This window comes from Sapajus apella, unplaced genomic scaffold (genome assembly GCF_009761245.1).
Source record: "Sapajus apella isolate SASKATOON/1434 unplaced genomic scaffold, GSC_monkey_1.0 scaffold21, whole genome shotgun sequence".
NCBI classification, from domain to species: domain Eukaryota; kingdom Metazoa; phylum Chordata; class Mammalia; order Primates; family Cebidae; genus Sapajus; species Sapajus apella.
Window position 1 is genome coordinate 4740589 of NW_022436961.1, and position 27138 is coordinate 4767726.

The 27138-nt window shown below is 37.0% G+C and overlaps 1 protein-coding gene across 1 annotated transcript in view; it reads right to left on the bottom strand.

Moving 5' to 3' along the window:
* Window positions 1–27138, bottom strand: part of ADAM32 (ADAM metallopeptidase domain 32) — a 170973-nt gene that overhangs the window by 140328 nt on the left and 3507 nt on the right. The window contains exons 2-3 of the mRNA XM_032288017.1: window positions 17572–17651; window positions 3151–3212 (exon numbers count right to left, since the gene is read on the bottom strand). Of these exons, the coding sequence (XP_032143908.1) occupies window positions 3151–3212; window positions 17572–17651 (142 nt within the window). The remainder of the gene's footprint in view (window positions 1–3150; window positions 3213–17571; window positions 17652–27138) is intronic.

The following is a 27138-nucleotide window of genomic DNA, read 5'->3' on the forward strand; positions in this document are numbered from 1 at the left end:
GTCCAGTCTAAGTTCAACTTTGGTATTAATCCTTGCACTCATGATGCCATTTTAGTTATGGTTCTTCACTTCATATTCACTCTTCAACCCAATAAGCCACCCACACTAGCTTCTGTTGGAAAGCCTCCACTGAAACTGATCTCACAAAACTTACTAATAACCTCCTGACTGTCCAGTCTAAAAGACAATTTTACATCAAGTGAAAATACTTGACGTGAGCAGCCGGGCAGGTTGGCTTACCCCTGTAATCCCAACACTTAGGGAGGCTGAGGTGGGTGGAATGCTTTGAGCTCAAGAGTTCGAGACCAGCCTGGGCAACAAGGTGAAACCTCATCTCTATGAAAAACACAAAAATTAGCCAAGTGTGGTGGTGCACGCCTGTAGTCCCAGCTACTCGGGAGGCTGAGGCGAGAGGATCGCTTGAGCCAGGAGTTCAAGGCTGCAGTGAGCTGAGATCACAACACTGCTCTCCAGCCTGGGTCACATAGAGAGACCCTGTCTCAAAAATAAATAAATAATAAAAATAATTTTTAAATAAATTAATAAAATACTCTCAAGCACTTCATACTGTGGACCACATTCCCCTTCTTCAAATCATCTCTTCTTCAGCACTAATGATACCACTTCCTCCTGGTTCTCCTGGATCTAATTCATTTCTGTGGTTTCATTTAGTACTTTTATTAAAAGGTTGCTTTGATTATTATAGCTTTGCAGTATATTTTAAGGTCAGATAGTGTGATGCCTCCAGCTTTGTTCTTTTTGTTCAGTATTGCTTTGGCTACTCAGGGCCTTTTGTGATTACATAGGAATTTTACTATTTCTGTGAAAAACGTCATTTGAATTTTGGTAGGGATTGCATTGAATCCGTGGATCATTTTGGACAGTATGGACATTTTAACAATATTAACTCTTCCAGTCCATAATCTTTTCATTTATTTGTGTCTTCCTCAATTCCCTTCATCATGTTTTATAGCTCTTGGTGTACAGGGCTTTCACCTCCTTGGTTAAACTTACTCCTAAGTATTTTATTTTTTGTAGCTATCGTACATGGGGTTGTTTTCTTGATTTCATTTTTTGGAAAATTTGTTATTAATGTATAGAAATGCTATGATTTTTGTAAGTTGATTTTATGTCCTCCAACTTCACTGAATTTGTCTATTGGTTCTAACAAATTTTGGTGGCGTCCTTGGGGTCTTCTATATATACTGTCACCTGCAAACAGGAACAATTTAATGTCTCCCTTTCCCATTAGGATGCCTTTTATTTCTTTCTCTTGCCTAATTGCTCTGGCTAGGACTTTCAATACTATGTTGAATAGAAGAGGTAAAAGAAAATGAGCATCCTTATCTTGTTCCTGATATTAGATGAAAAACTTTCAACTTTTTACCACTGAGTATAATGTTAGCTATGGCTTTGTCATATATGACCTTTACTGTGTTAAGGTATATCTCTTCTATACCTAATTTGCTTAGAGTTTTCATCATTAAAGAATGTGGAAACTCACACTTCTCTCCCCCATCCTAAACTAAATTAACAGCCATCTGGACATTTCCCCTTGTGGGATATCCCACAAGCACTTCATATCCAGCATCTCCAACAGGAAGCCATATCCCCCAACTCAGGTCTCTTCTCTTTCTCCCTCCACCCCACCAAATCCCTGCCACCACTATACTCAATCTGTTACATTTTTTTTCTGCCACATGAGCATTTCTCAAAAACAAACAAAGGAAACTCCCTGTCTCTACACAGTCACGGTTCTGCTTCTCATTATTTTTCATATAGCTTCCAAATGGTCATTAGGCTATCATAATCATTAAGCAGGTAATTTCTCAAAACGATATACATATGCCCCATCCATCTCCCAAGCTCCACTCCCTCCATTTCTCAACACTGCTTATAGTCTTAATAAGATGTTCAAATACAATGTGAGCTCTCTAACTTTCCCTCATACTCCTCACAAAGATCTTTGGGTTATCATCCACCATATTCTTTTTCTCTTCTGTCTTAAAGAGTAAGTTAACTTTTTCTTTGGGAGAATTCTTTGGTATCTGACACACAATAAACCACTTGTTTATATTGTTTTTTGTTTGTTTGTTTGTGACTGCACGCCGTCACCCAGGCTGGCGTGCAAGTGGCCCCATCTCGGCTCACTGCAACCTCTGCCTCCCAGGTTCAAGCCATTCTCCTGCCTCAGCCTTTCAAGTAGCTGGGATTACAGGCACGCACCACCACCCCTGGCTAATTTTTGGATTTTTTAGTAGAGATGAGATTTCACATGTTGGCCAGGCTGGTCTCAAACTCCTGACCTCAGGAGTTTCATCCACCTGGCTCAGCCTCCCAAAGTGCTAGGATTACAGGCGTTAGCCACCATGCTTGGCCTGTTTATACCTTTTATCTCTCTTTTCCCCTCCTTAAGAAACTTTCACTCAACCAAAATACTTTGTTTTCCCTTTCTTCAAAAATATTCATGTAAGCCTCTTCTTTCTCTGAAAGATGTTTTTGAAAGAGTCTATACTTGCTACCTACAGTTTCCCAGAGTCCACCTCTCTCGAATGCCATGTAGTCTAATTTTACTAGTTTAGCTGAAACTCTCCTCTTGAATGTCAAAAATGACTTCCAAGCCAGCCTTTCCCAACTGGGTTTCCATCAGAGAATTAAACTGTATAGAAAATTATTTCAATTGCTTTATTAAATCTCTGAAGAGTGGCTGTAAGACTATTTTCCATAAACTACTCACCAACTTTCCAACAGTATAGTATTTAATTTCTATATTAAATCCCTTATTCCATATTCCTCATGGTCATCCTACTTCTCTGATAAAACCCTAACTAATATAATCAGCTACAGATATACTTCTTTTTGTGACATCTGCTCTGATGATAGGTCCTGCTGGTCCTGCCAGCTTAATATCATAAATCAGTCTTCAGGAGATAAGTCCCTGTTTTTTGTTCCTAACTCCCATTTACCAAAGACTGCTTGAGGCATTAAAACCAAAAGTTTAATTAAGTCATGGGAGAACATCTGTTTATTTAAGACAATAAAAAATTTTAATAATAACTCCATTTAATTTTCTCATACTCCATTTTCTATTACAAGTAAATAGCTTCATAGAAATAAAATAAAATCCAAAACTAAAGAATAAAAAAATACCTTTGTTTAAGGTGCACAGTGTATGGTTTCTCATCTATTGGAATAATGTAGGATATTTCTTCCTAGAGAATTCAAATAATTGAAAGTGAAGACACATTTAATACAAGAAGCAAAACAACAATTTTATGCCTATTAATCTCTCCAAACAATGTCTAAAATGTCTTTATTAAATTTCTCAGACTACATACGATTTAAAATTAGCAAAAAAAAATCAAAAAAATTAATATTTATTTATTTTATGATGGATTTTTACTATTTCCACAAAAATAAACCCAGTCTGAAGATTTATATAGGATTAAAAATCTACCTATAACTAAGTTGTATCTCTTATGAATGAATAGGCCATGTGCTATGCTAAAATATCTATTTAGGTGGCATCATTGGGATAAGAAGCTATTCTATATCAGTGAAGTTTTCTCTGTCAGATGTAAAAATTTTTTAGCCATTTTCTTAAATATCCTCCTAAGATGTATTGCCTGTTCCCTATATTTTAAACAGAAGATGACTGAACAAAATTTATACTGTCTTTGATTTTATAACTAGTATTTTCAAGTTAGAACAAGAATGGCAATAGGCTAGAATACCTGTAGGTCAGTGAACCTCAGAGATGAGATTTTATCCAGCAAAAAGGAACATGTGAAAAGCAAGTTACAGAAACAGAGACAGTAATTAATTAAAACATATAAAAATAAAAAGAACACAAATATCAAAACACAGAAAAAAATAAGCATTCCAGGATCTCTAATTTCTAATTTATCCTCTCAATGTCTTTAAAAGATATAGCATTATTAAAAAAGCAATAATTATAATGATATATAATTGGCTTTAAAAAATATGGATGTAATAACATGACAAGAATAGTGCAAAGAAGAAAAATAGAATTCCATTATAGTGGAGAAAAGTTTCTACATTTTACCAGAAATAAGTATTAATCTGAAGTAAACCATAATAGTTAAGATATATATTATAATAACTGGATCACCACAAAGAAAATTAGTAAAAATAGCAAAATGTTGAGTATAAATTCCAACATATAAATATCTACATTTGATGCAAATAATCTAGAAATCCAAACCAAAACGCAGAGACAGATTCGTACAATGTATTAAAAAATAACCTCCAATTACATACTGTCTACAAGGGAAGCATCTTAGATTCAATACACAAATAGGTTGAAAATGAAAGAATGGAAATATATATGCTGCAAATAGTAACCATAAAAAGAAGTTATACTAATATCAGACAATAGAGGCTTAAAGACAAGAAACATTATCAGAATGAAAGAAGGGCATTTCAGGAAAGTAAAGTCATCAATATAGCTTAAAGACATAAAAATTATAAGTGTAAATCATCAATATACCCCAAAGACATAAAAATTATAAGTGCACACACATTAAGTACCAAGCCTCAAAATACATGAAAGAACAAGTGACGGAACTGAAAGAAGAAACAGACAATTCAATAATCATATTTGGAAACTTAACTACTCCACTCACAATAATGGATAGAACAAATAGACAAAAAATCAATAAGCACAAAAAATATCTTCAAATGAAACTATTGACAGAGTCTCATTCTGTCACCCAGACTGGAGTGCTGTGGCCCAATCTCAACTCACTGCAGCCTCTACCTTCTGGACTCAAGTGATACTCCCACCTCAGCCTCCCAGATAGCTGAGACTACAGTTGTGTGCCACCATGGCTAGCTATTTTTTAATATATATAGAGAGAAGAGGTCTCACTATGTGCCCAGGCTGGTCTCAAACTTCTGGCCTCAAGAGATCCTCCTGCCTCAGTCTTCCAAAGTGCTGGGATTACAGGCATGATAAATGAAACTATTAGCCAACACAAGCTAACTATTAACCCACCAACTGCAGAATTCATAGTCTTTCAAGTGCATAATCAATATTCCCCATGATTGATCATTTTTCTAGGGCACAAAAATGCCTCAAAAAATAAAACTGAAATCACAAAAGTACATTTTTGCTGCAATTGAATTAAATTAGAATCAACAAGCGAAAACATCTAGGAAATCCTCAAATATTTGAAAATTTAAAAATACGCTTCAAAATAACCCATGAATCAAAAACAATGCAAAGAAAGCTAGAAAATATTTTAACTGAATGAAAGCAAAAACACATCATAGCATAATTTATGGAATGCATCTAAAGCAATGCTTGTAGAGAAATGTGTGGCTTTAGGTACCTATGTAGGAAGAAAAGAAAAGAAGAGGAAGGTATCAAATCAAAAACTTAAATTTCCACCTTAAGACATTTAAAAAATGATACAAACTAAACAAAAGCAAGCAGAAATCATAAAAATTTTTTAAAGCAGAAATAAATGAAATGAAAACAGAAAAACAAAGAAAATCAATAAACCAATATTATTCTTTGAAAAGATCAACAAAATTGACAAACCCTTAACTAAACTGACCAAGAAAAATAATATTAAAGACACAAATTACCAAAATAAGAAATAAAAAGGTACTTCTCTAGAAATTTAAACTATTATAAGAAAATGTAGGCAGGCAGATCCCTTGAGGTCAGCAGTTCAAGACCAGCCTGGTCAACATGGTGAAACCCCATTTCTACTAAAAATACAAAAATTAGCTGAGTATGGTGGTGGGCACCTCTAATCCCAGCTACTTGGGAGGATGAGGCAGGAGAGTCACTTCAACCTGGGAGGCAGAAGTTGCAGTGAGCCAAGATTATGCCACTGCACTCTAATTTGGGTGACAGAGTAAGACTCTGTCTCAAAAAAAAAAAAAAAAAAAGGAAGGAAAGAAAGAAAAAAATGAGAAAAGTGATGTACAATTTTATGCCAACATATTGGATAACTTAGATAAAATGAATAAATTTCTAAAATGAAACAAGTTACCAAAACTGAATAAAATCCAAATAGACCAGTAACAAAGATTACACTAGTAATTATAAATCTTTCCCAAAAGAAAGGCCAAGGTGTAGATGAATTCAATGGTGAATATTATCAAATGTTTAAAGAAATAATATTAATCCTTCACAATTCTTTCAATAAAGAGAAGAAACATTTCTAAATGTATTCTACAAGGTCAGAATTATGCTGGTTATACAATTGTATAATAACAAAATCTAGACATTACAAAAAACAAACTATAGGCCAATAGCCCTCTTGAAAAAAAACACAAAACTCCCTAATGAAATATTAGCAGACAAATTCCAGTGACATATAAAAAGAATTATACACCATTTATCACAGAAATGTAAGAATGATTTAACATCCAAAAATTAATTCATGTAGCACACCACATCAAAAAACTAAAAGACAAAAAAACATATGATCATCACAATAGATTCAGAAAAAGCATTTGACAAAACCCAATAAACATTCTGAGTAAAATTTGACAAATTTGGAATAGAAGGGAACCTCTTGAACATGATAAAGACCTTTACAAAAATCTCACTAGTTAACAACAAATTGAGTGTTAAAAGACTGAGAACTTTCCTCGAAGATAGAAACAAGGCAGAAATGTTTCCTCTTGCCATTTCTATTCAACATTGTTTTAGCCATTGCAATAAGGTAAAAATAAGAAACTAAAGACATCTAGAAAGAAAAGGAAGAACAAGGCATAAAACAGAATAATGCCATATTTGCAGTGGCATGATCCTGTTTGTAGAAGCTCCCAAAGAATCCACCAAAAAAAAAAACAAAAACAAAAACAAAAAAAGAAAAAAAAACAAGCAAAAACATTGCTATTGAACAAATTAGGCAAGGTGGCAAGAAACATGATTAATAAACAAAAATTAATTTGTGTATTTCCATATACTGGAAACAATCTGAAAAAACAAATTAAATGAGTATTTTCATTCACAATAGCATGAAAAATAATAAAATACTTGGTGATAAATTTATCAAAAACTGTGGAAATTCTCCTGTACACTGAAAATTACCACATAAAGAACTGAGTACCCCTAGGATGAAGAACTGAGAACTCCCAGGATAAAGAACTAGTACTCCCAGCCAGGGGAGATTGGGGGCCAATATTCAACATTCTTATGGAAAAGAATTTCCAACCTAGAATTTCGTATCTGGGCAAACTAAGCTTCATAAGCGAAAGAGAAATAAGATCCTTTCCAGACAAGCAAATGCTGAGGGAAGTCATCACCACCAGGCCTGTGTTAGAATAACTCCTGAAGGAACCACTAAATATGGAAACAAAAAACTGTTACCAGCTACTACAAAAACACTGAAGTACACAGATTGGTGACACTATGAAGCAACAACATAAACAAGTCTGCAAAATAACCAGCTAGCATCATGATAACAGAATCAAATTCACACACAATAATACTAACATCAAATATTAATAGGCTAAATGCCCCAGTTAAAAGACACAGAATGGCAAGCTGGATAAAGAGCCAAGATCCATCAGTATGCTGTCCTTAAGAGACCTATCACAAATGCAAAGACACATAGTCTCAAAATAAAGGAATGGAGGAAAATTTATCAAGCAAATGGAAAACAGAAAAGAGCAGCGGTTACAATCCTAGTTTCTGACAAAACAGACTATAAACCAACAAAGATCAAAAATGACAAATAAGGGCATTACATAATGCTAAAGGGTTCAATTCAACAAGAAGAGCTAACTATCCTAAACATATATGCACCCAATACAGGTAAAACCAGATTCATAAAGCAAGATCTTAGAGACCTATGAAGTGACTTAGACTCCCATAAAATAGTAGTGGGAGACTTTAACACCCCATTGTCAATATTAGAGAGATCATCTCTTTTGATTATAACTGGTGTCACCAAGAAGGATACTTAATTAAATAACCCCATTTATAAGAGAAGATACTTTGTGTAAGAAAGAAGAGATGCCAGATTTAGTGTTTTAATGTCTTTAACTTCACTTGGTAGTTTTTAAACAATTAGAATGGAGTAGGGAAAGAAAATATCATACTGAATAAATGTCATTCTAGTTTAGATAGCATTGCTAAAATACTTGATACTTACACTCGTTTACTTCTTTATAATATAAAACCTTCACTGTTAAGTCATGTTCCCTGAAATGTGATAGTTACACAGTTTTCTCTCCACACATAAATACCACCATTAAAATTGTTTTGTAAGTTTCCAAACTAACACATGCATCATCTGTCAACTCTACAGTTTCAAATAAGTGACTTTTTAATTGTAAAAGATTAGTTTAAAAATTATATGAATGTGGTTGAAGATTACAGAAAATTAACAAAGATATATGGGACCTGAACTAAATTCTGCATCAAGCAGATCTGATAGATACCTACAGAAATCTCAAGATTAAGAAATTCAGTCAAAACCAGACAAGCACATGGACATTGAACAACCGGTTCCTGAATAACTGCTATGAAAATAATCAAATTAAAGCAGAAATCAAAAGTTATTTGAAACTAATGAGAACAAAGAGGCAGCATACCAGAATCTCTGGGATGCAGCTAAAGCAATGATAAGAGGGAAATTTATTAGCACTAAATGCCCACATCAAAAAGCTAGAAAGATCTCAAGTTAACAACCTAACATCACAACAAAAAGAACTAGAGAACTAAGAGCAAAAAAAAACCCAAAGCTAGCAGAAAACAAGAAATAACCAAGATCAGAGCAGAACTGAAGGAGACAGATGAAAAATGCTTCAAAAAAATCAATGAATCCAGGAGCTGGCTTTTTTGAAAAAATTAATAATACAGATAGGCTACTAGCTAGATTAATTAAGAAGAAAAGAGAGAAGGTTCAAATAAACACAATCAGAAATGATAAGGGAGATATCACCACTGACCCCAAAGAAATACAAACAACCATCAGAGAATACTATAAACACCTCTATGCACATAAACTAGAAAATCAAGAAGAAATGGGAAAATTCCTGGACACATATTCCCTCCCAAGACTGAACCAGGAAGAAACTGAATCAATGAATAGACCAATAACAAGTTCTGAAATTAAGGCAGAACTAAATAGCCTAACAAGCAAAAAAAGCTCAGCACCAGATGGAATCACAGCTGAATTCTATTGGGGTACAAAGAAGAGCTGGTATCATTTCTACTGAAATTATTCTAAACAGTTGAAAAGAAGGGACTCCTCCCTAACTCCTTCTATAAGGCCAGTATCATCCTGATACCAAAACCTGGCAGACCATACAAAAAAAAAAAAAAAGAAAAGAAAACTTCAGGCCAATATCCCTGATGAACATCAGCACAAAAATCCTCAATAAAATACTGGCAAACTGAATCCACCTACACATCCAAAAGCTTTTCCACCATGATCAAGCAGGCTTCATCCCCAGGATGCAAGGTTGGTTCAACATATTCAAATTAATAAAAATGATTCATCACATAAACAGAATTAAAGACAACATCCACATGATTATCCCAATAGATGCAGAAAAGGCCTTTGATAAAATTCAACAGCCCTTTATGTTAAAACCCTCAGTAAACTAGGTGTTGAAGGAACATACCTCAAAATAACAAGATCCATATATGACAAGCCCACAGTTAGTATCATACTTAATGGGCAAAAGCTGGAAGCATTTCCATTGCAAACTGACACATGACAAACATGCGCTCTCTCACTCCTATGCAATATAGTATTGGAAGTTCTGGCCAGGGAAATGAGACTAGAGAAAGAAATAAAGGGTGTTAAGTAGGAAGAGAGTAACTCAAATTGTCTTTGTTTCAAGATGAAATGATCCTATATCTAGAAAGCCCCATCCTCTCAGCCCAAAAGTTTCTTAATTTCATAAGCAACTTCAGCAAAGTCTCAGGATACAAAATCAATTTGCAAAAATCGCTAGCATTCCTATACACCAACAGGCAAGCAGAGAACCAAGTCATGAATGAACTCCCATTCACAATTGCTACAAAAAGTATAAAATACCTAGGAATACAGCTAATGAGGGAAGTGAAGGAGCTCTTCAAGGAGAACTACAAACCACTGCTCAAAGAAAAAAGAGAGGACACAAACAACTGGAAAAATTTCCATACTCATGGTTAGGAAGAATCAATATTATGAAAATGGCCATACTGTCCAAAGTAATTTATAGATTCCATGTTATTTCTATTAAACTACCATTGACATTCTTCACAGAATTAGAAAAAAATCTATTTTAAGATTCATATGAAACCAAAAAAGGAGCCCAGAGATTCCAAATAGCCAAGACCTGAACTCTGTTCTGGATCAAGAGCTGAGCAAGAACAAAGCTGAAGGCATCATGCTATCTGGCCTCAAACTGCTACAAGGCTACAGTAACCAAAACACCGTGTTACTGGTACAAAAAAAGACACATAGGCCAATGGAACAGAATAAAGAACTCAGAAATGAGACTGCACGTCTACAACCATCTGATCTTTGACAAACCTGACAAAAACAAGCAATGGGGAAAAGATTTCCTATTTAATAAGTGGTGCTGGGATAACTGGTTAGCCATATGAAAACTGGACCCCTTCCTTATACCCTATACAAATATTAATTCAAGATGGGTTAAAGACTTAAATGTGAAATCCAAAACAATAAAAACTCTAGAAGAAAATCTAGGCAAAACCATTCAGGACAGAGGTATGGATAAAGATTTCATGATGAACACAACAAAAGCAATTGCAACAAAAATTGACAAATGGCATCTAATTAGACTAAAAAGCTTCTTCAGGTCAAAAGAAAGTATCATCAGAGTGAATAGACAACCTACAGAATGGGAGAAAAATTTTGCAATCTGACAAACATCTAATATCCAGAGTTTACAAGTAACAAATTATAGGAAAAAACAAACAACCCCATTAAAAAGTGGGAAAAAACATGAATAGACACTTTCAAAAGAAGACATGCATGTGGCCAATAAACATATGAAAAAATTCAACATCACTGATCGTTTGAGAAATGAAAATCAACCACAATGAGATACCATCTTACACCAATTAGAATGGCAATAATTAAAAAGAAAAACAACAGATATAGTGATGTTTGCAGAGAAAAGGGAATACTTTTACACAGTTGGGGGCAAAGTGAATTAGTTCAACCATTGTGGAAGACAGTGTGGCAATTCCTCAAAGACCTAGAGGCAGAAATACCATTTGATCTTGCAATCTCATTACTGGGTATATACCCAAAGGAATATAAATTATTCTATTATAAAGATACAAGCACATGTATGTTTATTGCACCACTATTCACAATGGCAAAGACATAGAATCAACCCAAATGCCCATCAATGATAGACTAAAGAAAGAAAATGTAGTACATCTCTACCATGGAATACAATGCAGCCAAAAAAAGGACAAGATCGACATGGATAGAATTGGAATACATCATCCTCAGCAACTAATGCATGAACAGAAAACTAAACAACACATATTCTCACTTATAAGTGGGAGCTGAATTATGAGAGCATATACACACATAGTGGGGAACAACACACACTGGGCCCTGTCAGAGGGCTGTGGGAGGGAAAGCATTAGGAAGTATAGCCAATGGATGCTGAGTCTGATACCTGGGTGATGGGATGATATGTGCAGCAACACACAATGGCACACATTTACCTATTTAACAAACCTGCATGTCCTGCACATGTACCCCTGAACTTAAAATAGATGTTTAAAAAAAAGAAGGCCATGTGCAGTGGCTCATGCTTGTAATCCTAGTACTTGTAATCCCCTCCCAAAGGGGAGGCCGAGGCAGGTGGATCACCTGAGGTCAGGAGATCGAGAACAGCCTGGCCAAAATGGCAAAACCCCACCTCTACTAAAAATACAAAAATTAGCTGGGTGTCATGGTAGGCACCTGTAATCCCAGCTACTCGGGAGGCTGAGGTAGGAGAACTGCTTGAACCCAAGAGGTGGAGATTGCAGTGAGCCAAGATCGTGTCACTGCATTCCAGCCTGGGAGACAGAGAGAGACTCCACCTCGAAAAAAAAAAAAAAAAAAAAAGAAAGACAGAAAATTACCAGACTTTAATAAAATAAATTAAAGATCTAAATAAATGGAGGTAATGTATATGTTCATGAATCAGACCACTCAATACTATAAAAAGAGCAATTCTCCCCAAATTAATCTATGCATATTAAATGAAATCTCTATCAAAATCCAAGCAGTCTTTCTTGTAAAAATGGACAAGTTGATCTAAAAATATGTATGGAAATAAAAAGGACTTAGAATATTCAAAGCAATTTTGGAAAAGATGAATAAAGAATGAAGAATTTATACTACCCAATTTCAAATATTGCCCTAAAATGCATAGTAATCAAAGCAGTGAGATCATGATGCAAGGAAAATCAAGTAGATAAACGGCAAAGACATAAAAGTCTAGAAATAAACCTTCACATTTTTGTTTACTTGTTCTACAAAGGTACCAAAACAATTCAGTGGGGTAAGTATAGTCTTTTCTGCAAACAATGCTGGGAAAGTTGGATCCACAGGCAAACCAAAAAAGAACAGAACTTAAATTCTGACCTCATATCATATACAAAAGTTTACTCAAGTTGGCTCACAGACCCATGAGCTAGTAGAAAACACAGAAGAAAATCTTTGTGAGCTTGGGCTAGGTAAAGAGCTTATATTAGTCTGCTCAGGTTGCCATTACAAAATACGACAGGCCTGTGACATTAACAACAGAAATTTTAGGACCAGGTGTGGTGCCTCATGCCTGTAATCCCAACACTTTGGAAAGCCAAGGTAGGCAGATCACTTGAGGTAAGGAGTTCAAGACCAGCCTGGCCAACATGGCAAAATACTATCTCTACCAAAATATATTTAAAAAGAGCCAAGTATGGTGGCACATGCCTGTAATTCCAACTACTTGGGAGACTGATGCACGAGAATTGCTTGAACCTGGGAGGCAGAGGTTGCAGTGAGCCAAGATAGCACCACTGTACTCCAGCCTGGGCAACAGAGGAAGATTCTGTCTCAAAACAAAAACTAAAACAGAACAGTTATTTTCTCACAGTTGTGGATATTAGAAGTCTAAGATCAATATGCCAGCAGGTTGGTTTCCGGTGAGGCCTCTCTCTTTATGGCTTGCACATATCTCTTTTCTCACCATGTTCTCACATGGTCTTTTTTCTGTGCATGCATGGAGAGAGAGAAAGACTTCTCATATCTCTTCCTCTTCTTATAAGGACACCAGTTCAATCAGATTAAGGTCACACCTCTATGATTACATTTAACTCTATCTCCTTAAAGGTTCTATCTCTACACTGGGGGTTTGGTTTTCAACATATGGATTTGGTGGGGGGCACAATTCAATCCATAACATTCTTTCCTATGGTACCCCCAATTCATCTCCTTCTTGCATGGAAAATATGTTCATCCCGTCCCAAAGGCCCCAAAGCCTTAAGTCATTCTAGCATTAATTCCAAGTTCAAAATCTCATCTAAATATCACCTAAATCAGGTATGGGTGAGATTCAAGTTATGATTCATCCTGAGGCAAAATTCCTCTCTAGTTGTGAACCTGTGAGATCAGACAAGTTATGTGCTTCTAAAATACAATAGTGGGACAGGCACAGAACAGCTATTCCCATTCCAACAAGGAGAAACCAGAAAAAAGGAAAGTGGTGACAATCCCAACAAAGTCCAAAACCTAGCAAGATAAATTCCATTAGATCTTAAGGTTGAAGAATACTTCTTTGACAGGATGTTCTACCCTGCTGGGCCCACTTGGGCAGCAACTCTCCCATGGTCCTAGGAACTGGCCCCATCCCTGCAGCTCTGTAACTCCGTCTTGCCCCCACAGCTCTGGGTGACAGCCTTGTTCCTGAGGTAATAAACAGTGACATCCTAGCCTACTAAAATCAAGGAGGTGGCCCTACTCTCTGAAACCAAAGACAATGTAGCCTTGCCCCCTGGACCTGTAGCAGGAGTGGCAGCCCTGATGATCTCTGAATTGCTTCCATGGTCATTCTCCTCTTTTCTTGAAGGATGATGCATGTTTCAAGCCAGACAACTCTATTGTCCTATCCTGTAGAATCCCAGAAGTTGAATAGCCTTCCTTCATTCTATCCAGTTTTCTCTGTTCCCTTTAGTCCTAGCTGGCAGTGTTTCTGCTGATGTAATTCCATCTCTGTTCCTGGCTTCAGCTGACATGGCGGATTAAATCACGGGGAATCTCTTTATACCCTGGTGGAGATAAATCACTTATAAGCAAATCTCCAGCTACATCTTTGGTGTTCTTTCCAAAACATGAGTTCTCATTTTTAAAAATGCAAAATAGGCTGAAAATTTCTCAAATCTTCAAGTTCTTCTTCCTTTTTGCTTAATAATTCCTTCCATTTACGTCTCTCCTCTTGCATTTTGCAATTTACTATAAGCAGTGATGAGAAAACAGGCCACATCTTCAGCATTTTGCTTAGAAATATCCATGGCTAAATATCCAAGGTTGTCACCACAATTTCTACCTTCTACAAAATACTGGAACACAATTCAGCCAAGTTCTTTGTCACTTTTTAACAAGAACCTCCTTTCTTCTAGTCTCCAATAACATTTCTCATTTCCATCTGTGTCCTTACCAGAAACACTTTTTTTTTTTTTTTGAGACACAGTCTCATGCTGTCACCTAGGCTAGAGTGCAGTGGCATAATCTCAGCTCACTGCAACCTCTGCCTTCTGGGTTCAAGCAATTCTACTGCCTCAGCCTCCCGAGTAGCTGGGACTACAGGTGCCTGCCACCATGGCCAGCTAATTTTTGTATTTTTAGAAGAGATGGGGTTTCACCATGTTGGCCAGGCTGGTCTCAAACTCTTGACCTCAGGTGATCTGTCCACGTCAGCCTCCCAAAGTGCTGGGATTACAGGTATGAGCCACCGCGCCCAATGCAAAAACACCTTTAATGTTCATATTTCTACCAGTTCTATTCTGTTCATAATAATATGTATATTTTCTAAAACTATAAAAGCTTTCTGTATAAGTCTTTTCTTTTTGATCCCTCATTAGGATTGCCTTTAGCATTCATATTTCTACCAATAGTTCCTTCAAGGCAATCTAGGCTTTTTCTTAGCATGCACTTCACCAGTCTTCTAGCCTCTACCCTTCACTCAGTTCCAAATCCACTTCCACATTTTTAGGTATTTGTTACAGCCGGACCCCACTTTACAATACCTAAATCTGATTACTCTGCTCAGGCTACCCAAACAAAATGCCATAGATGAGGTGGCTTAAACAACAGAAATGTATTTTCTCACAGTTCTGGAGGCTGAAAGTCCAAGACCAAGGTGCCAACAGGACTAATATATATGATGAGGGCTCTCCTCTTGGCTTGCAGACAGCTGCCTTCTTGCAGTATCATTTCATGACCTTCACTTTGTGTGCATGAACCCCTGGTATGTCTCCTCTTCTTACAAGTACACCAGTCCTATTAAATTAATCAAAGCCCTACCCTTATGGTCTCATGTAACCTTAATTACCTCCATAAGGCCCCATCTCCAAATATAGTCACATTAGGCATTAGGGATTCAACATATGAATTTTGAGGGGCCACAATTCAGTCCATAATAGAGCTCTTAGATACAAAACCAAAAACAAGATCCATAAAAAGAAAATTTGATAAGCTGAATGTCATCAAAATTGAAAATGTTTGTGTTTCAAAAAGCATCACTGGGAAAAATGAAAAAGCAAGCCAGAAATTAGGAGAAAACTATTACAAATTATATATCTGACAGAGAACTTGTGTCCAGAATACATAATGAATTCATAGAACTCAAAAACAAGCAACTACATTTTAAAATAGGAGAATAATTTGAGTAGCCATTCCACAGAAAAGGCATATAAATGGCTATTAGGCTCATGAAAAATACTCAACATAATTATTCATTAGAGAAATGCAAATTGAAGGCAAAATTGCATACCACTAGACTCCCACTACAAGAGCTTTAATCCGAAAGACAGACGACGTCAAACGTTCACAACTATGTGAAAAACCTGGAACACTCAAAAACTGCTGATGTGAAATGTAAATTGGTACAGTCACTATGGAAAACAGTGTAGCAGTTTCTAAAAACGTGAAGCACAAACTTACCATGTGCCCAGCAATTTCACTCCTAAGAATCTACCCAGGGAAAGGAAAATATATGTCCATACATGAATGTTCATAAAAGAATTATTCATAATACTCAATATCAGAAAACAATCCAAAGTCCATCAACTGAAGAATGAGAATGGATAAGCAAAATGTGGTATATCTACATTTAAGAAATAAAAATTAATAATGTGATAAATGCTATAATATGGATAAACCTAAGTGAAAGAAGCCTAATACAAAAGCTTACATATTGCTTGTTGCCATTTATATAAAATGCTCCTAAGAAGGCAAATACATAGAGACAGTCAACAGATCAGTGGTTGTCAAGGGCTGGAGAAACACTACAAATGTGCATGAGGGATCTTTTTATGGTGAGAGCAACATTCTTCAACTGGACTATGGTAATGTTTACACAATTCTATTTATGTACTGCTACAATAATTGTTGAGTTGTACACTTAAAATGGGTGAATTCTGTGGTGCCATAAATTGCACCTCAACAAAACTGTTAAAAATAGAATGTTTTAAAGATCAGTCACTTATAAGCAAAGCTTGCTTAATTATATTTCTTTACTTAAAATCTCCTAAGATATCTAGCAACTAGCTATGCACATGGCAAGTCCAGAGAAGTAGTTACTAAATAAATCAATGAACAAAGTATTTTCCTTTCTAATAAAAATACTAAAGTAAAAGGTTTCTTCTTGTCTGAGAATTGCTAGGTGTAGGGGTAGAGATTGAGAAAGAGGCTCTAGTTAAAAGATATTGCCTGTGACATTTTGGAGAAATTTATTCTCTTTGTATTGATGTCCTAGATATCACTCAGATAAAACACTTAGGCCAGGCGTGGTGGCTCACGCCTGCAATCCCAGCACTTTGGGAGGCCGAGGCAGGCAGATCACGAGGTCAAGAGATCGAGACCAGCCTGACCAATATGGTGAAACCCCATCTCTATTAAAAATACTAAAATTAGTCGGGCATGGAGGGGCATGCATGTAGGCCCAGCTACTTGGGAGGCCCCAGCTACTTGGGAGGCTGGGGCAGGAGAATCACTGGAACCCAGGAGGTGGAGGTTGCAACGAGAAAAGATGGCGCCATTGCACTTCAGCCTGGTGACAGAGTAAGACTCCGTCTCAAAAAAAAAAAAAAAAAGTGTCAGATAAAACACTTAATTCTACATTCTCTTCTATATGTAAACTTTTAAAAATAATTTACCATAAGAAAATGACAAATGTTAAAAAGTACAGAACATTCTAACTTACATATTTGTTTTTACCATCAAAGCTTTTAATTCCTATCAGTAGAAATACAAGAGACATTATATTCATACTAAAATGGGTTTCACATATTTCATAGCTATATAATAAGAAATTTCACATAAACATTTAGGTTGTAAAAAAAATATCTCTTACGTATTCTATTTCTGAACTGTCATTTGTATTTGTTTGGATTTTCTCTGGAATTATAATTTGCAGAAGTGAATTTTGAAAACCTGAAGAGATAAAAAAAAAAAAAAGAAAGAAAAACAGTTAGTACCTTGCCTTAAATTTGTCTAAATATCTGTTCAGTTTGTTTCATAAGATTTACTTGTGTGGGTATGGGTGGCTCATCACTGTGTACTTCTATAAAAAGCTTGAAAACACTTAATTTGAAAAACAGATAGGATACTTATGAAAAAACAAAAAAGGAGACGGGAAGAGGTATTCAGCTCACACAAAATGAGTGGTCCTTGAAGAAAATAGAAAATACACACCAAAAAATTCAAAGACGTACTTCAAAAAAAAAAAAATCCTGAAATAAAAGATTTAAAACAATAGTCTAGAAAGTATACTGTATTTCACGAGTAACTGATCACTGCTTTAAACTGAGACATATTCTACTGAAATTGTTGGGTTTCCAAGATAAAGAATCCCTTGAGAATATGATAGAAAGAAAAAAAGGAAAATCATGTTATGATAAGGGGAGATTCTCAGGCTGGCTTGAGAATTTTTACAACAGTTTTAATGTTAAAAGACTAAAGAACAATAACTAAAAAAGAACTTTAAGAAAAGACAGTAAAGACCCTATAAATGTATACCCAGCAAAAGGTCATTCAAATGTAAAGGCAAAAGATAGGTATTTACAAGCAAAAACTCAAAAAAAAAAGTTCACGTGTCTATCACAAAAGTCAGAGACATTTCTCCCAATAAAAATATCAGCAGTTTTGGTAAAATGCCTAACAGTGAGTACAAAATAATCTTAAATATAGACTAAAGGCTAAAACAACTGTGGTAATCATAATTATGTAACAGATGCAAATGTTAAATGCTATGGTTACATAAACATAATATATACAACTTCAGGAACTGTAGCAGAAGAGAAATATCATATAAGCATACTGATTTCCTTAAATCTGCTTAACAGTGTGATCCAAAAAATGTAACTTAAACCTAAAAATAAGCAGTATAAGTAGAAACTGTTTAATGACATAAAGGTTCAGAAAAATTAAGATTAAAAGTAACCATAATCGGCCAGGTGCTATGGCTCACGCCTGTAATCCCAGCACTTAGGGAGGCTGAGGCCAGTGGATCACCTGAGATCAGGAGTTCAGTCTGGCCAACATGGCAAACGCTATCTCTACTAAAATTACAAAGCTTAGCTGGGCATGGTTGCACATGCTTGTAATCCCAGCTATTCAGAAGGCTGAGGCAGGAGAATTGGTTGAACCTAGGAGGCAGAGATTGCAGTGAGCCAAGATCACACCACTGCACTCCAGATCTGTCTCAAAAAAAAAAAAGTAACCATAATCATTAAATGCCACAACTAACATCACACTGAAAGAGGAAAAGCTGAAAGCCTTTCCTCTAAGAACTGGAACAAGACAAGCATGCCCACTCTCACCACTCCTATTCAACAGCACTGGAAGTCCTAGCCAGAGCAATTAGGCAAGAGAAAGAAATAAAAGGCATCCAAATAGGAATTTAGGAAGTCAAACTATCTCCCTTCACAGATGATATGACATATACCTAAAACACCCATAGTTTCTGCCCAAAGCCTCCTAAATCTGATAAGCAACTTCAGTAAAGTTTCAGGATACAAAACCAATGTAAAATATCACTAGCATTCCAATACACCAGCAACAGCCAAGCCTAGAGCCAAATCAAGAGGACAATCCCATCCAAAATAGACATTAAAAAAAAAAAAATACCCAGGAATACAGCTAACTATGGAGGTGAAAAATCTCTACAAAGAGAACGACAAAACACTGAGCAAAGAAATCAGAGATGACACAAACAAATGAAAAACAATTCCATACTCATAGATAGAAAGAATCAATATTGTTAAAACGGCCATATGGCTCAAAGCCATTTACAGATTCAGCGCTATTTCTATCAAACTACAAATGTCAGTTTTTCAAAGAATTAGAAAAAAAACTATTCTAAAATACATATGGAATCAAAAAAGAGCCCAAATAGCCAAAGCAATCCTAAGCAAAAAGAAGAAAGCAAGAGGCCTCACACTACCTGTCTTCAAACTATATTACAAGGCTACAGTAACCAAAACAGCATGGTACTGGTACAAAAACAAACACGTAGACCAATGGAACAGGTTAGAAAACTCAGAAATAAAGCCACACACCTGTAACCATCTAATCTTTGACAGTCAACAATAACCAGCAATGGGAAAAGGATTCTCTATCTGTGGTGCTGGGATAACTGGCTACCCATATGCAGAAGACTGAAACTGAACCTTTTGCATCAATCAATGCAAGATGGATTAAAGACCTAAATGTAAAACTTAAAATGATAAATACCTTAGAAGAAAACCCAGGACATGCCATTCTAGACATCTTTGCCTTGGCAAAGATGAGGACTTTTTTTTCATGAGGACTCCAAAAACAATTGCAACAAAAACAAAAATTAAGAAGCGGGACTTCTTAATTAACTAAAGACTTCTGCACAGCAAAAGAAATTATCAACCAATAAACAGGCACCTACAGAATGGGAGAAAATATTCGCAAACTATACACCAACAAAGGTCTAATATCTGGACTCTGTAAGGAGCTTAAACAATTCAACAAGCAAAAAACAACCCCATTAAAAAATGAGCAATGACATGAACAGGCACTTCTCAAAATAAAATACACATGTGGCCAGGAAGCATATTAGAAACTGACAGAGAAAGTCAAAACAACAGTGACATACCATCTCGCACTAATCAGAATGACTATTATTAAAAAGTCAGAAAATAACAGATGTTAGCAAGGTTGCAGAGGAAAGAGAATGCTTATACACTGCCGGCAAGAATGTACGTTAGTTCAACCACTGTGGAAAGCAATGTGATTTCTCAAGAAACCTAAAACAGAACTTCTATTTGACCCAGCAGTCTCATTACTGAGTATATGCCCAAGGCAATATAAATCATTCTACCATAAAGACACATGCACACACATATGCATTGCAGCACTTGTCACAATAGCAAAGACATGGAATCAACTTAGATACCCATCAATGGTGGACTGGATAAAGAAAATGTGACTGTGCAGCCACAAAAACAATGAAATTGCATCCTTTCCAGCAACATGGGTATAGCTGGAGGCCATTACTCTAAACAGATTAATGCAGGAACAGAAAACCAAATACCACATATTCTCACTTATGAGTGGAGGCTAATCACTGAGTACACATGGATGCAAAAAGGAGCACAGTAGAACCAGAACTTACTTGAAGGTGGAGGGTGGGAGGAGGGAGAGGACTGAAAAACTACGTCTCAGGTACTATGCTCACTCTACCTGGGTGATGAAATAATTTGTACATAGAACCCCAGTGACGTGCAATTTACACATGTAACAAATCTGCACATGTACCTCTGAACCTAAAATTAAAGTTGGAAGAACAATAAAACAAAATAAAACTTATAAAAAAAAAGGTTTTAAACATGATTCCTTGCTTTGACTGGAAATTATGGAATCCTGAAGTAACAGAAGACAGGTGGTAACCCTTGACTCTCAGAGACAGATGAGCACAATTACCAGAAGACACCACAAGAATGGAGTGAAAAACAAAATGCCTTCACTTACAGAGATCCTTGGTGGTATCTAACTGATCACAGAGTCCCTAAGAATGAACTAGATGAGCAGACTAGTCAAGAAAATTGCAGCCTCTGGTGCGCAGAAACTGATGCAATCAGCACGAGGACTCACAGCCCCTTACGTGGTTCCTACACCCGACCTAGTTCAAAGGCTTGCCGCCTTTTTATTGAGGAGGAAGAGAGTCCTCTTCAGGAAGGATCATGCCATGAAACCACAGGAATATACTGCAAATCTTCCCCGGAGCCTCCTCCGTAGTGTCCTGTGTCCTTTTACCATGATGGCTATGCCCTGGGGAAGGGAAATAGCCAGGCTTTGCAGGAGTTTCATTTACTGACTCTGAACTGACACTAACCTTGAGGACTCAAAATACCAGCATGGTCCATTGATCAGAATAGGGGACTTATATAAACCAAGGGATAAACTATGGCCTGGATCCGTCAATGGAGAATGAAATTATCATATCTGTAAAATGAACTAGCTCCTTGAAATTACAGTCTCATTAGTTAGTTCATGTGATTATTACAGTTGATTCATGAAAAAAGTACAGATTCCATTGTCTTGATTTGTTGAAACAAATCAATATAGTTAATACCTAATATGCAGCTACTGACCTGGCAAATGTTATTTTCAATTCCAATCAGCAATGGTGATAAGAATTAACTTGCCTTTATCTGGCAAGAACAATAATACATTTTCCACCACCTTCCCTGAAAGCTGTCAACTGTCCTGTCATAGCACAAAGGGACACAGGCTGTTTTGATTTCCCATTAGAACTTCATGCTGGTCAAGTCGCATGATATTGAAGATGTCATGGGAATGTATTTAGTGAGCAAGAAGTAGCAAGTACCCTGGATGGGTTAGTAAGATACATGATGCCAGAATGTGGTAAAGGAACCTATGGAGGTATAAGGGAAAGTTACAACTGCAGAGTTTCTCGGAGTCTGGTGGTTACAGCATGCTGAGATATCCTGTACAAGGTGAGATGCTAGTGGCTACACCTTGCATAGCCCGCCACAAAAAAAAGTGGCACAACGAGTGATCGGCCTTTCTGAATTCAGAGACAATACACGCTGATTGGGGGTGTGAGAGCCTGAATTGTTGATCAGGTGACCTGTAAAGCTGTCAAAATTGACTAGGACTCAGCACAAGAGAAGACTCTGCAGGAAGTCCAAGATACAGATGACACTGTCCTGCTGCTTCAGTGTTATGACACAGGAAACCCTGCAGTACCCACTGTACTAACACTCACAAGGTTATTCAGGTGGCTGCAGTCAACTGGCAGCTCGCCTAGGGCAAGACAGACTAAGATAACCCCACTCATGTCATTTGACTGAAAGGCCTAGGTTGACTCATCTCCAATTCACACACCCTCTTATCACCCTAGTCTAGGTCCTGAACTCCTGGCCGCAAGTGATCCACCCACCTCAGCCTCCCAAAGTGCTGGGATTACAAGCATGAGCAACCATGCTTAGCCTCTTCCCAACTTGTTCTATGTCAAGGCAATCCGAATCAAAATTCCAGCAAGCTGTTGGATATCAACCAACAGATTCTACTGTTTACATGAGGAGGTAAAAGATCCAGAATAGCCAACTCATTATTGGGGTATAACACAGTCCAGAAGAGGAAATGGACACACCTATACCATTGAACCTAACAGTTTCCTTTGTAAGGACATATCCAAGAAAAATGAAGACATATGTCCATACAAAAACAGGTATGTGAATGTTCCTAGCAGCATCATTCCTAACAGCCAAAAGTTGGAAACAACCAAACGTCCGTCAACTGATGAATGGGTAAACAATAGCAGTCAGGACAGTGCTTCAATAGAGCAAAGCGGAAGCTGCAAGGCCTCTTGAGGCAGAGAGTCGGAAGTCTCAAAACACTTCTGCCACATTCAAATGGTCAGAGCAAGTCATGAAGCCAACGAGATTCAGGAATGAAGAAATACATTCTACCTCTCAATGGGAGGAATGACAAAGAAATGTTGCAAAAAGGAAGCACACCCAAGGATGGAGGAGATTTTCAGGCCATCGTCATCTTTGCAATCAATTAATTCAACACATACGATATGGCTTTCTACCATTACTAGTCTGTGCGTTTCATCGTGAATTATTGGGGCCCACATCTCTGTAAATAGTCCCATTGCTAAACTCTATTTATTTAAACCATTTCAGTGTATCCTCATACTCATGACAGGTCTCTAACTGACACCTACCTGTGTCCTTTGGGGGTGGGGGAGCAGTGATAGTTTAATGTCTACTAAATGTGGCATTTCAAATGAATGGGGGAATGATATGAAATTCAGTATTCATTATCCATTTGGAAAAATACAAATACAGTTTCCTATCCAGCACCAAAATGTGGATTATGAGATTTCATGTACAAAGTTATAAAAATATTAGAAAGACTGAAAGTCTACATTTTCTAAAGTTGTAAAATAATTTTAAGACAGTATGGGAGACTATTTGTCTATACTATTTGGTCTCATTGCATCAAAGGAAGCCTTCTTAACAGGCAAAAGAGAATGCAGAAGCCATAAGAAAGTGTTGATAAACTTAGCACAAAAAAACCAGATACCACAAATAAAAGATCAACAACAGATTGAAGAAAACTTGTGCAAGATATAGAAAACTTAAAATGATTAATATCTAAAACATATAAAAATAGATATACATAAATTTATACAATATGCTGTCATCATTTATGATTTACTTCAAAAGGACCATATATGTCTATATTTACACATGTTTATATCTAAGTATCTAGAGAAAAGTTCAGAAGAGGACCATCAAACTGACATAGTTGTTTTCCTTAAAACTATAATTGATAACCAGGAAAGATGGCAACATATTGGGTAGCCCCTTTTACTTCATTTTTAATGGAATCACATATTACTAAATAAAATTTATTAACAAGTTAATAATTATTTTTAAAGTTTCAGGATTTGGATCCAGAAATCTATATGTTTAGAAATATCCAGAGATTATTCTGATGCAAAGCCAAATTTGGCCTCAACTATCCCACCTTAGGAAAAGACTAATACATAAATGAATATGTCACTTCAAAAATCTAGCAGGTATAGGCCAGGCGCGGTGGATCACGCCTGTAATCCCAACACTTTGGGAGGCCGAAGCAGGTGGATCACCTGAGGTCTGGGGTTCAAGACCAGCCTGACCAACATGGAGAAACCCTGTCTCTACTAAAAACACAAAATTAGCCAGGCATGGTGGCACGCACCTGTAATCCCGGCTACTTGGGAGGCTGAGGCAGGAGAATTGCTTGAACCTGGGAGGCAGAGGTTGTGGTGAGCTGAGATCATGCCATTGCCCTCCAGCCTGGGCAACAAGAGCAAAACTCCATCTAAAAAAAAAAAAAAAAATCTAGTAGGTATCATAGTTTTCATACTAAATCTAGGCAAAGCCTCAGAATCATTTTCAACAAAACATTGTAGGTAGTCACTGCCACTCCATCAGATGGCAGCTCTTCCCAATCTGTTCTTATTTTTTTTTTTTTTTTTTTTGAGACAGAGTCTTGCCCTGTCACAGGCTGGAGTGTAGTGGTGTGATCTTGGCTCACTGCTTCACCTCCCATGTGCAAGCCAATTCTCCTGCCTCAGCCTCCCAAGTAGCTGGGATTACAGGCATGTGCCACCATGACCAGCTAATTTTTGTATTTTTTAGTACAGATGGGGTTTCACCATGTTGGCCAGGCTGGTCCTGAACTCCTAGCCTCAAGTGATCCACCCACCTCAACCTCCCAAAGTGCTGGGATTACAAGCGTGAGCCACTGTGCCCAGCCTCTTCTCAACTTCTTTCTATCTCAAGGCAATCCTAATCAAAATTCCAGCAAGCTATTTTGTGGATATCAACCAACAGATTCTACTGTTTACATGAGGAGGTAAAAGACCCAGAAAAGCCAATTCATTACTGGGGGACAATAAAGTCCAGAAGAGCAAATGGACATAAGAGGGGAGACCCCCTCGTCTCCTTCAATTTCACCTTTTCCCCACAACTTCCAGCTGGGAAGGAGAGTGAAAAAGGAAAAAAATGAAATAAAATATCAGAGGGCTGAGAAAATGACTCCCTCTTTAGTTCCCAGCGTCTCTGCTATCTGTTAACCTTGAAAGAGCTACAAATGAATGCTATCTCTGCCTGATGGAGCCCGACACTGGTTCATGACCCCATGTCTCCACAGACCAGGCTCCCTCCTGGAAACACTTCTGTCAATAAACAGCTTGTTGCTTCTGTCTTGTATCTGTAAGCCCCGCCTCACTTGCTGGTCCCTTCTCTCGCTGCATATGAATTAACAAATCAGTGAAGCTAAAAGATTGTAACATCAGACATCCAGCAAATGGACAATGACATAGTTCTGCCTCAGTTTCCCCTTTAGCATTGTAAGTCTATAAAAGGGGAGATAAACTGCAGCTCGGGGAGCTCAGTAAATGAGGCTGTAGTCCCCTGCAGCTCCCAGCTGAATAAAAAGCCACTTCCTTCCTCAGTTCGGTGTTCAAGAGGTTTGTTCCCCACTGCTCCTGCAGCAGATATACCTATACCATTGGGTCTAACAGTTTCCTTTTGAAGTACATATCCAAGAGAAATGAAAACATATGTACACACAAAAACTGGTACATGAGTGTTCCTAGCAGTGATATTCCTAACAGCCAAAAGTTGGAAATAACCAAATGTCCATCAACTGATGAATGGGTAAACAAACTGGGGTGAATATATATAATGAAATATTATTCATCATAAAAAGGAATAAAGTTCTAATGCATTCTGCAATAGAGATGAATCTTGAAAACATTATGCAAGTGAAATAAACCAGACAAAAAATATCATATTTTGTATGATTCCATTTATATGAAATACCCAGAGTAGGTAAATCCAAAGGGACGGTGGTTGCCAGGTAAATCCAGAGCAATCAGTGGCTGTCAGGGGCTGGAAGGAGGAGGACCTGAGGAGTGATTGCTTAATGTGAAAATGCCGTCCCCAACTTGCTGAGCAAGGTCCCTCAGCTGATGGGACCATCAGCAGTTTGGTGCTGCCATTTTCATTCAAAAGTTTAAATTCTCTCTTCTGAGTTGTAGTAAAAAAAAAAAAAGGACAGGCAGAATTTCTTGCACTTGTAGTTATGCATATAATTATAATTTGACAACATTAATAACAGAAGTTCTCTCATTCTTTGCTGGGGGAATGCATATGGTACAGCCACTTTGAAAGACAGTTTGGCAGTTTCTTTAAAAACTAAATATTCTCTTAACATATGATCCAGCAATCGCATTTCTTAGTATTTACCCAAATGAGTTGAAAACTTATGTCCACACAAAAACCTGCACATAGATGTTTATAGCAGCTTTATTCATAACTGCCAAAACTTAGAAGCATTTAGTCATTTAGTAGGTAAGTGGATAAATACACTGTGGTAGGTCCAGATGATTGAATATTATTCAGCACTAAAAATAAATAAGTGACCAGGTGCAGTGGCTCATGCCTGTAATTCTAGCACTTTGGGAGGCGAGGCAGGCAGATCACTTGAAGTCAGGAGTTCAAAACCAGCCTGGTAAACATAGTGAAACCCCATCTCTACTAAAAATACCAATAAAAATTAGCTGCACATGGTGGCAGGCATCTGTAATCCCAGCTATTTGGGAGGCGGAGACAGGAGAATTGCTTGAACCCGAGAGGTGGCAGTTGCAGTGAGCCAAGATCCTGCCACTGCAGTCCAGCCTGGGTGACAGAGTGAGACTCCATCTCAATAAATAAATAAATAAGCTATCAAGCCATGAAAAACATGGGAGAAACTTAAATGCATATTATTAAGTTTAAAAAGTCCATCTAAAATGGCTACATATTCTGTGAATTCAAATACATGACATTCTGGAAAAGGCCAAACTATGAAGACTAAAGAG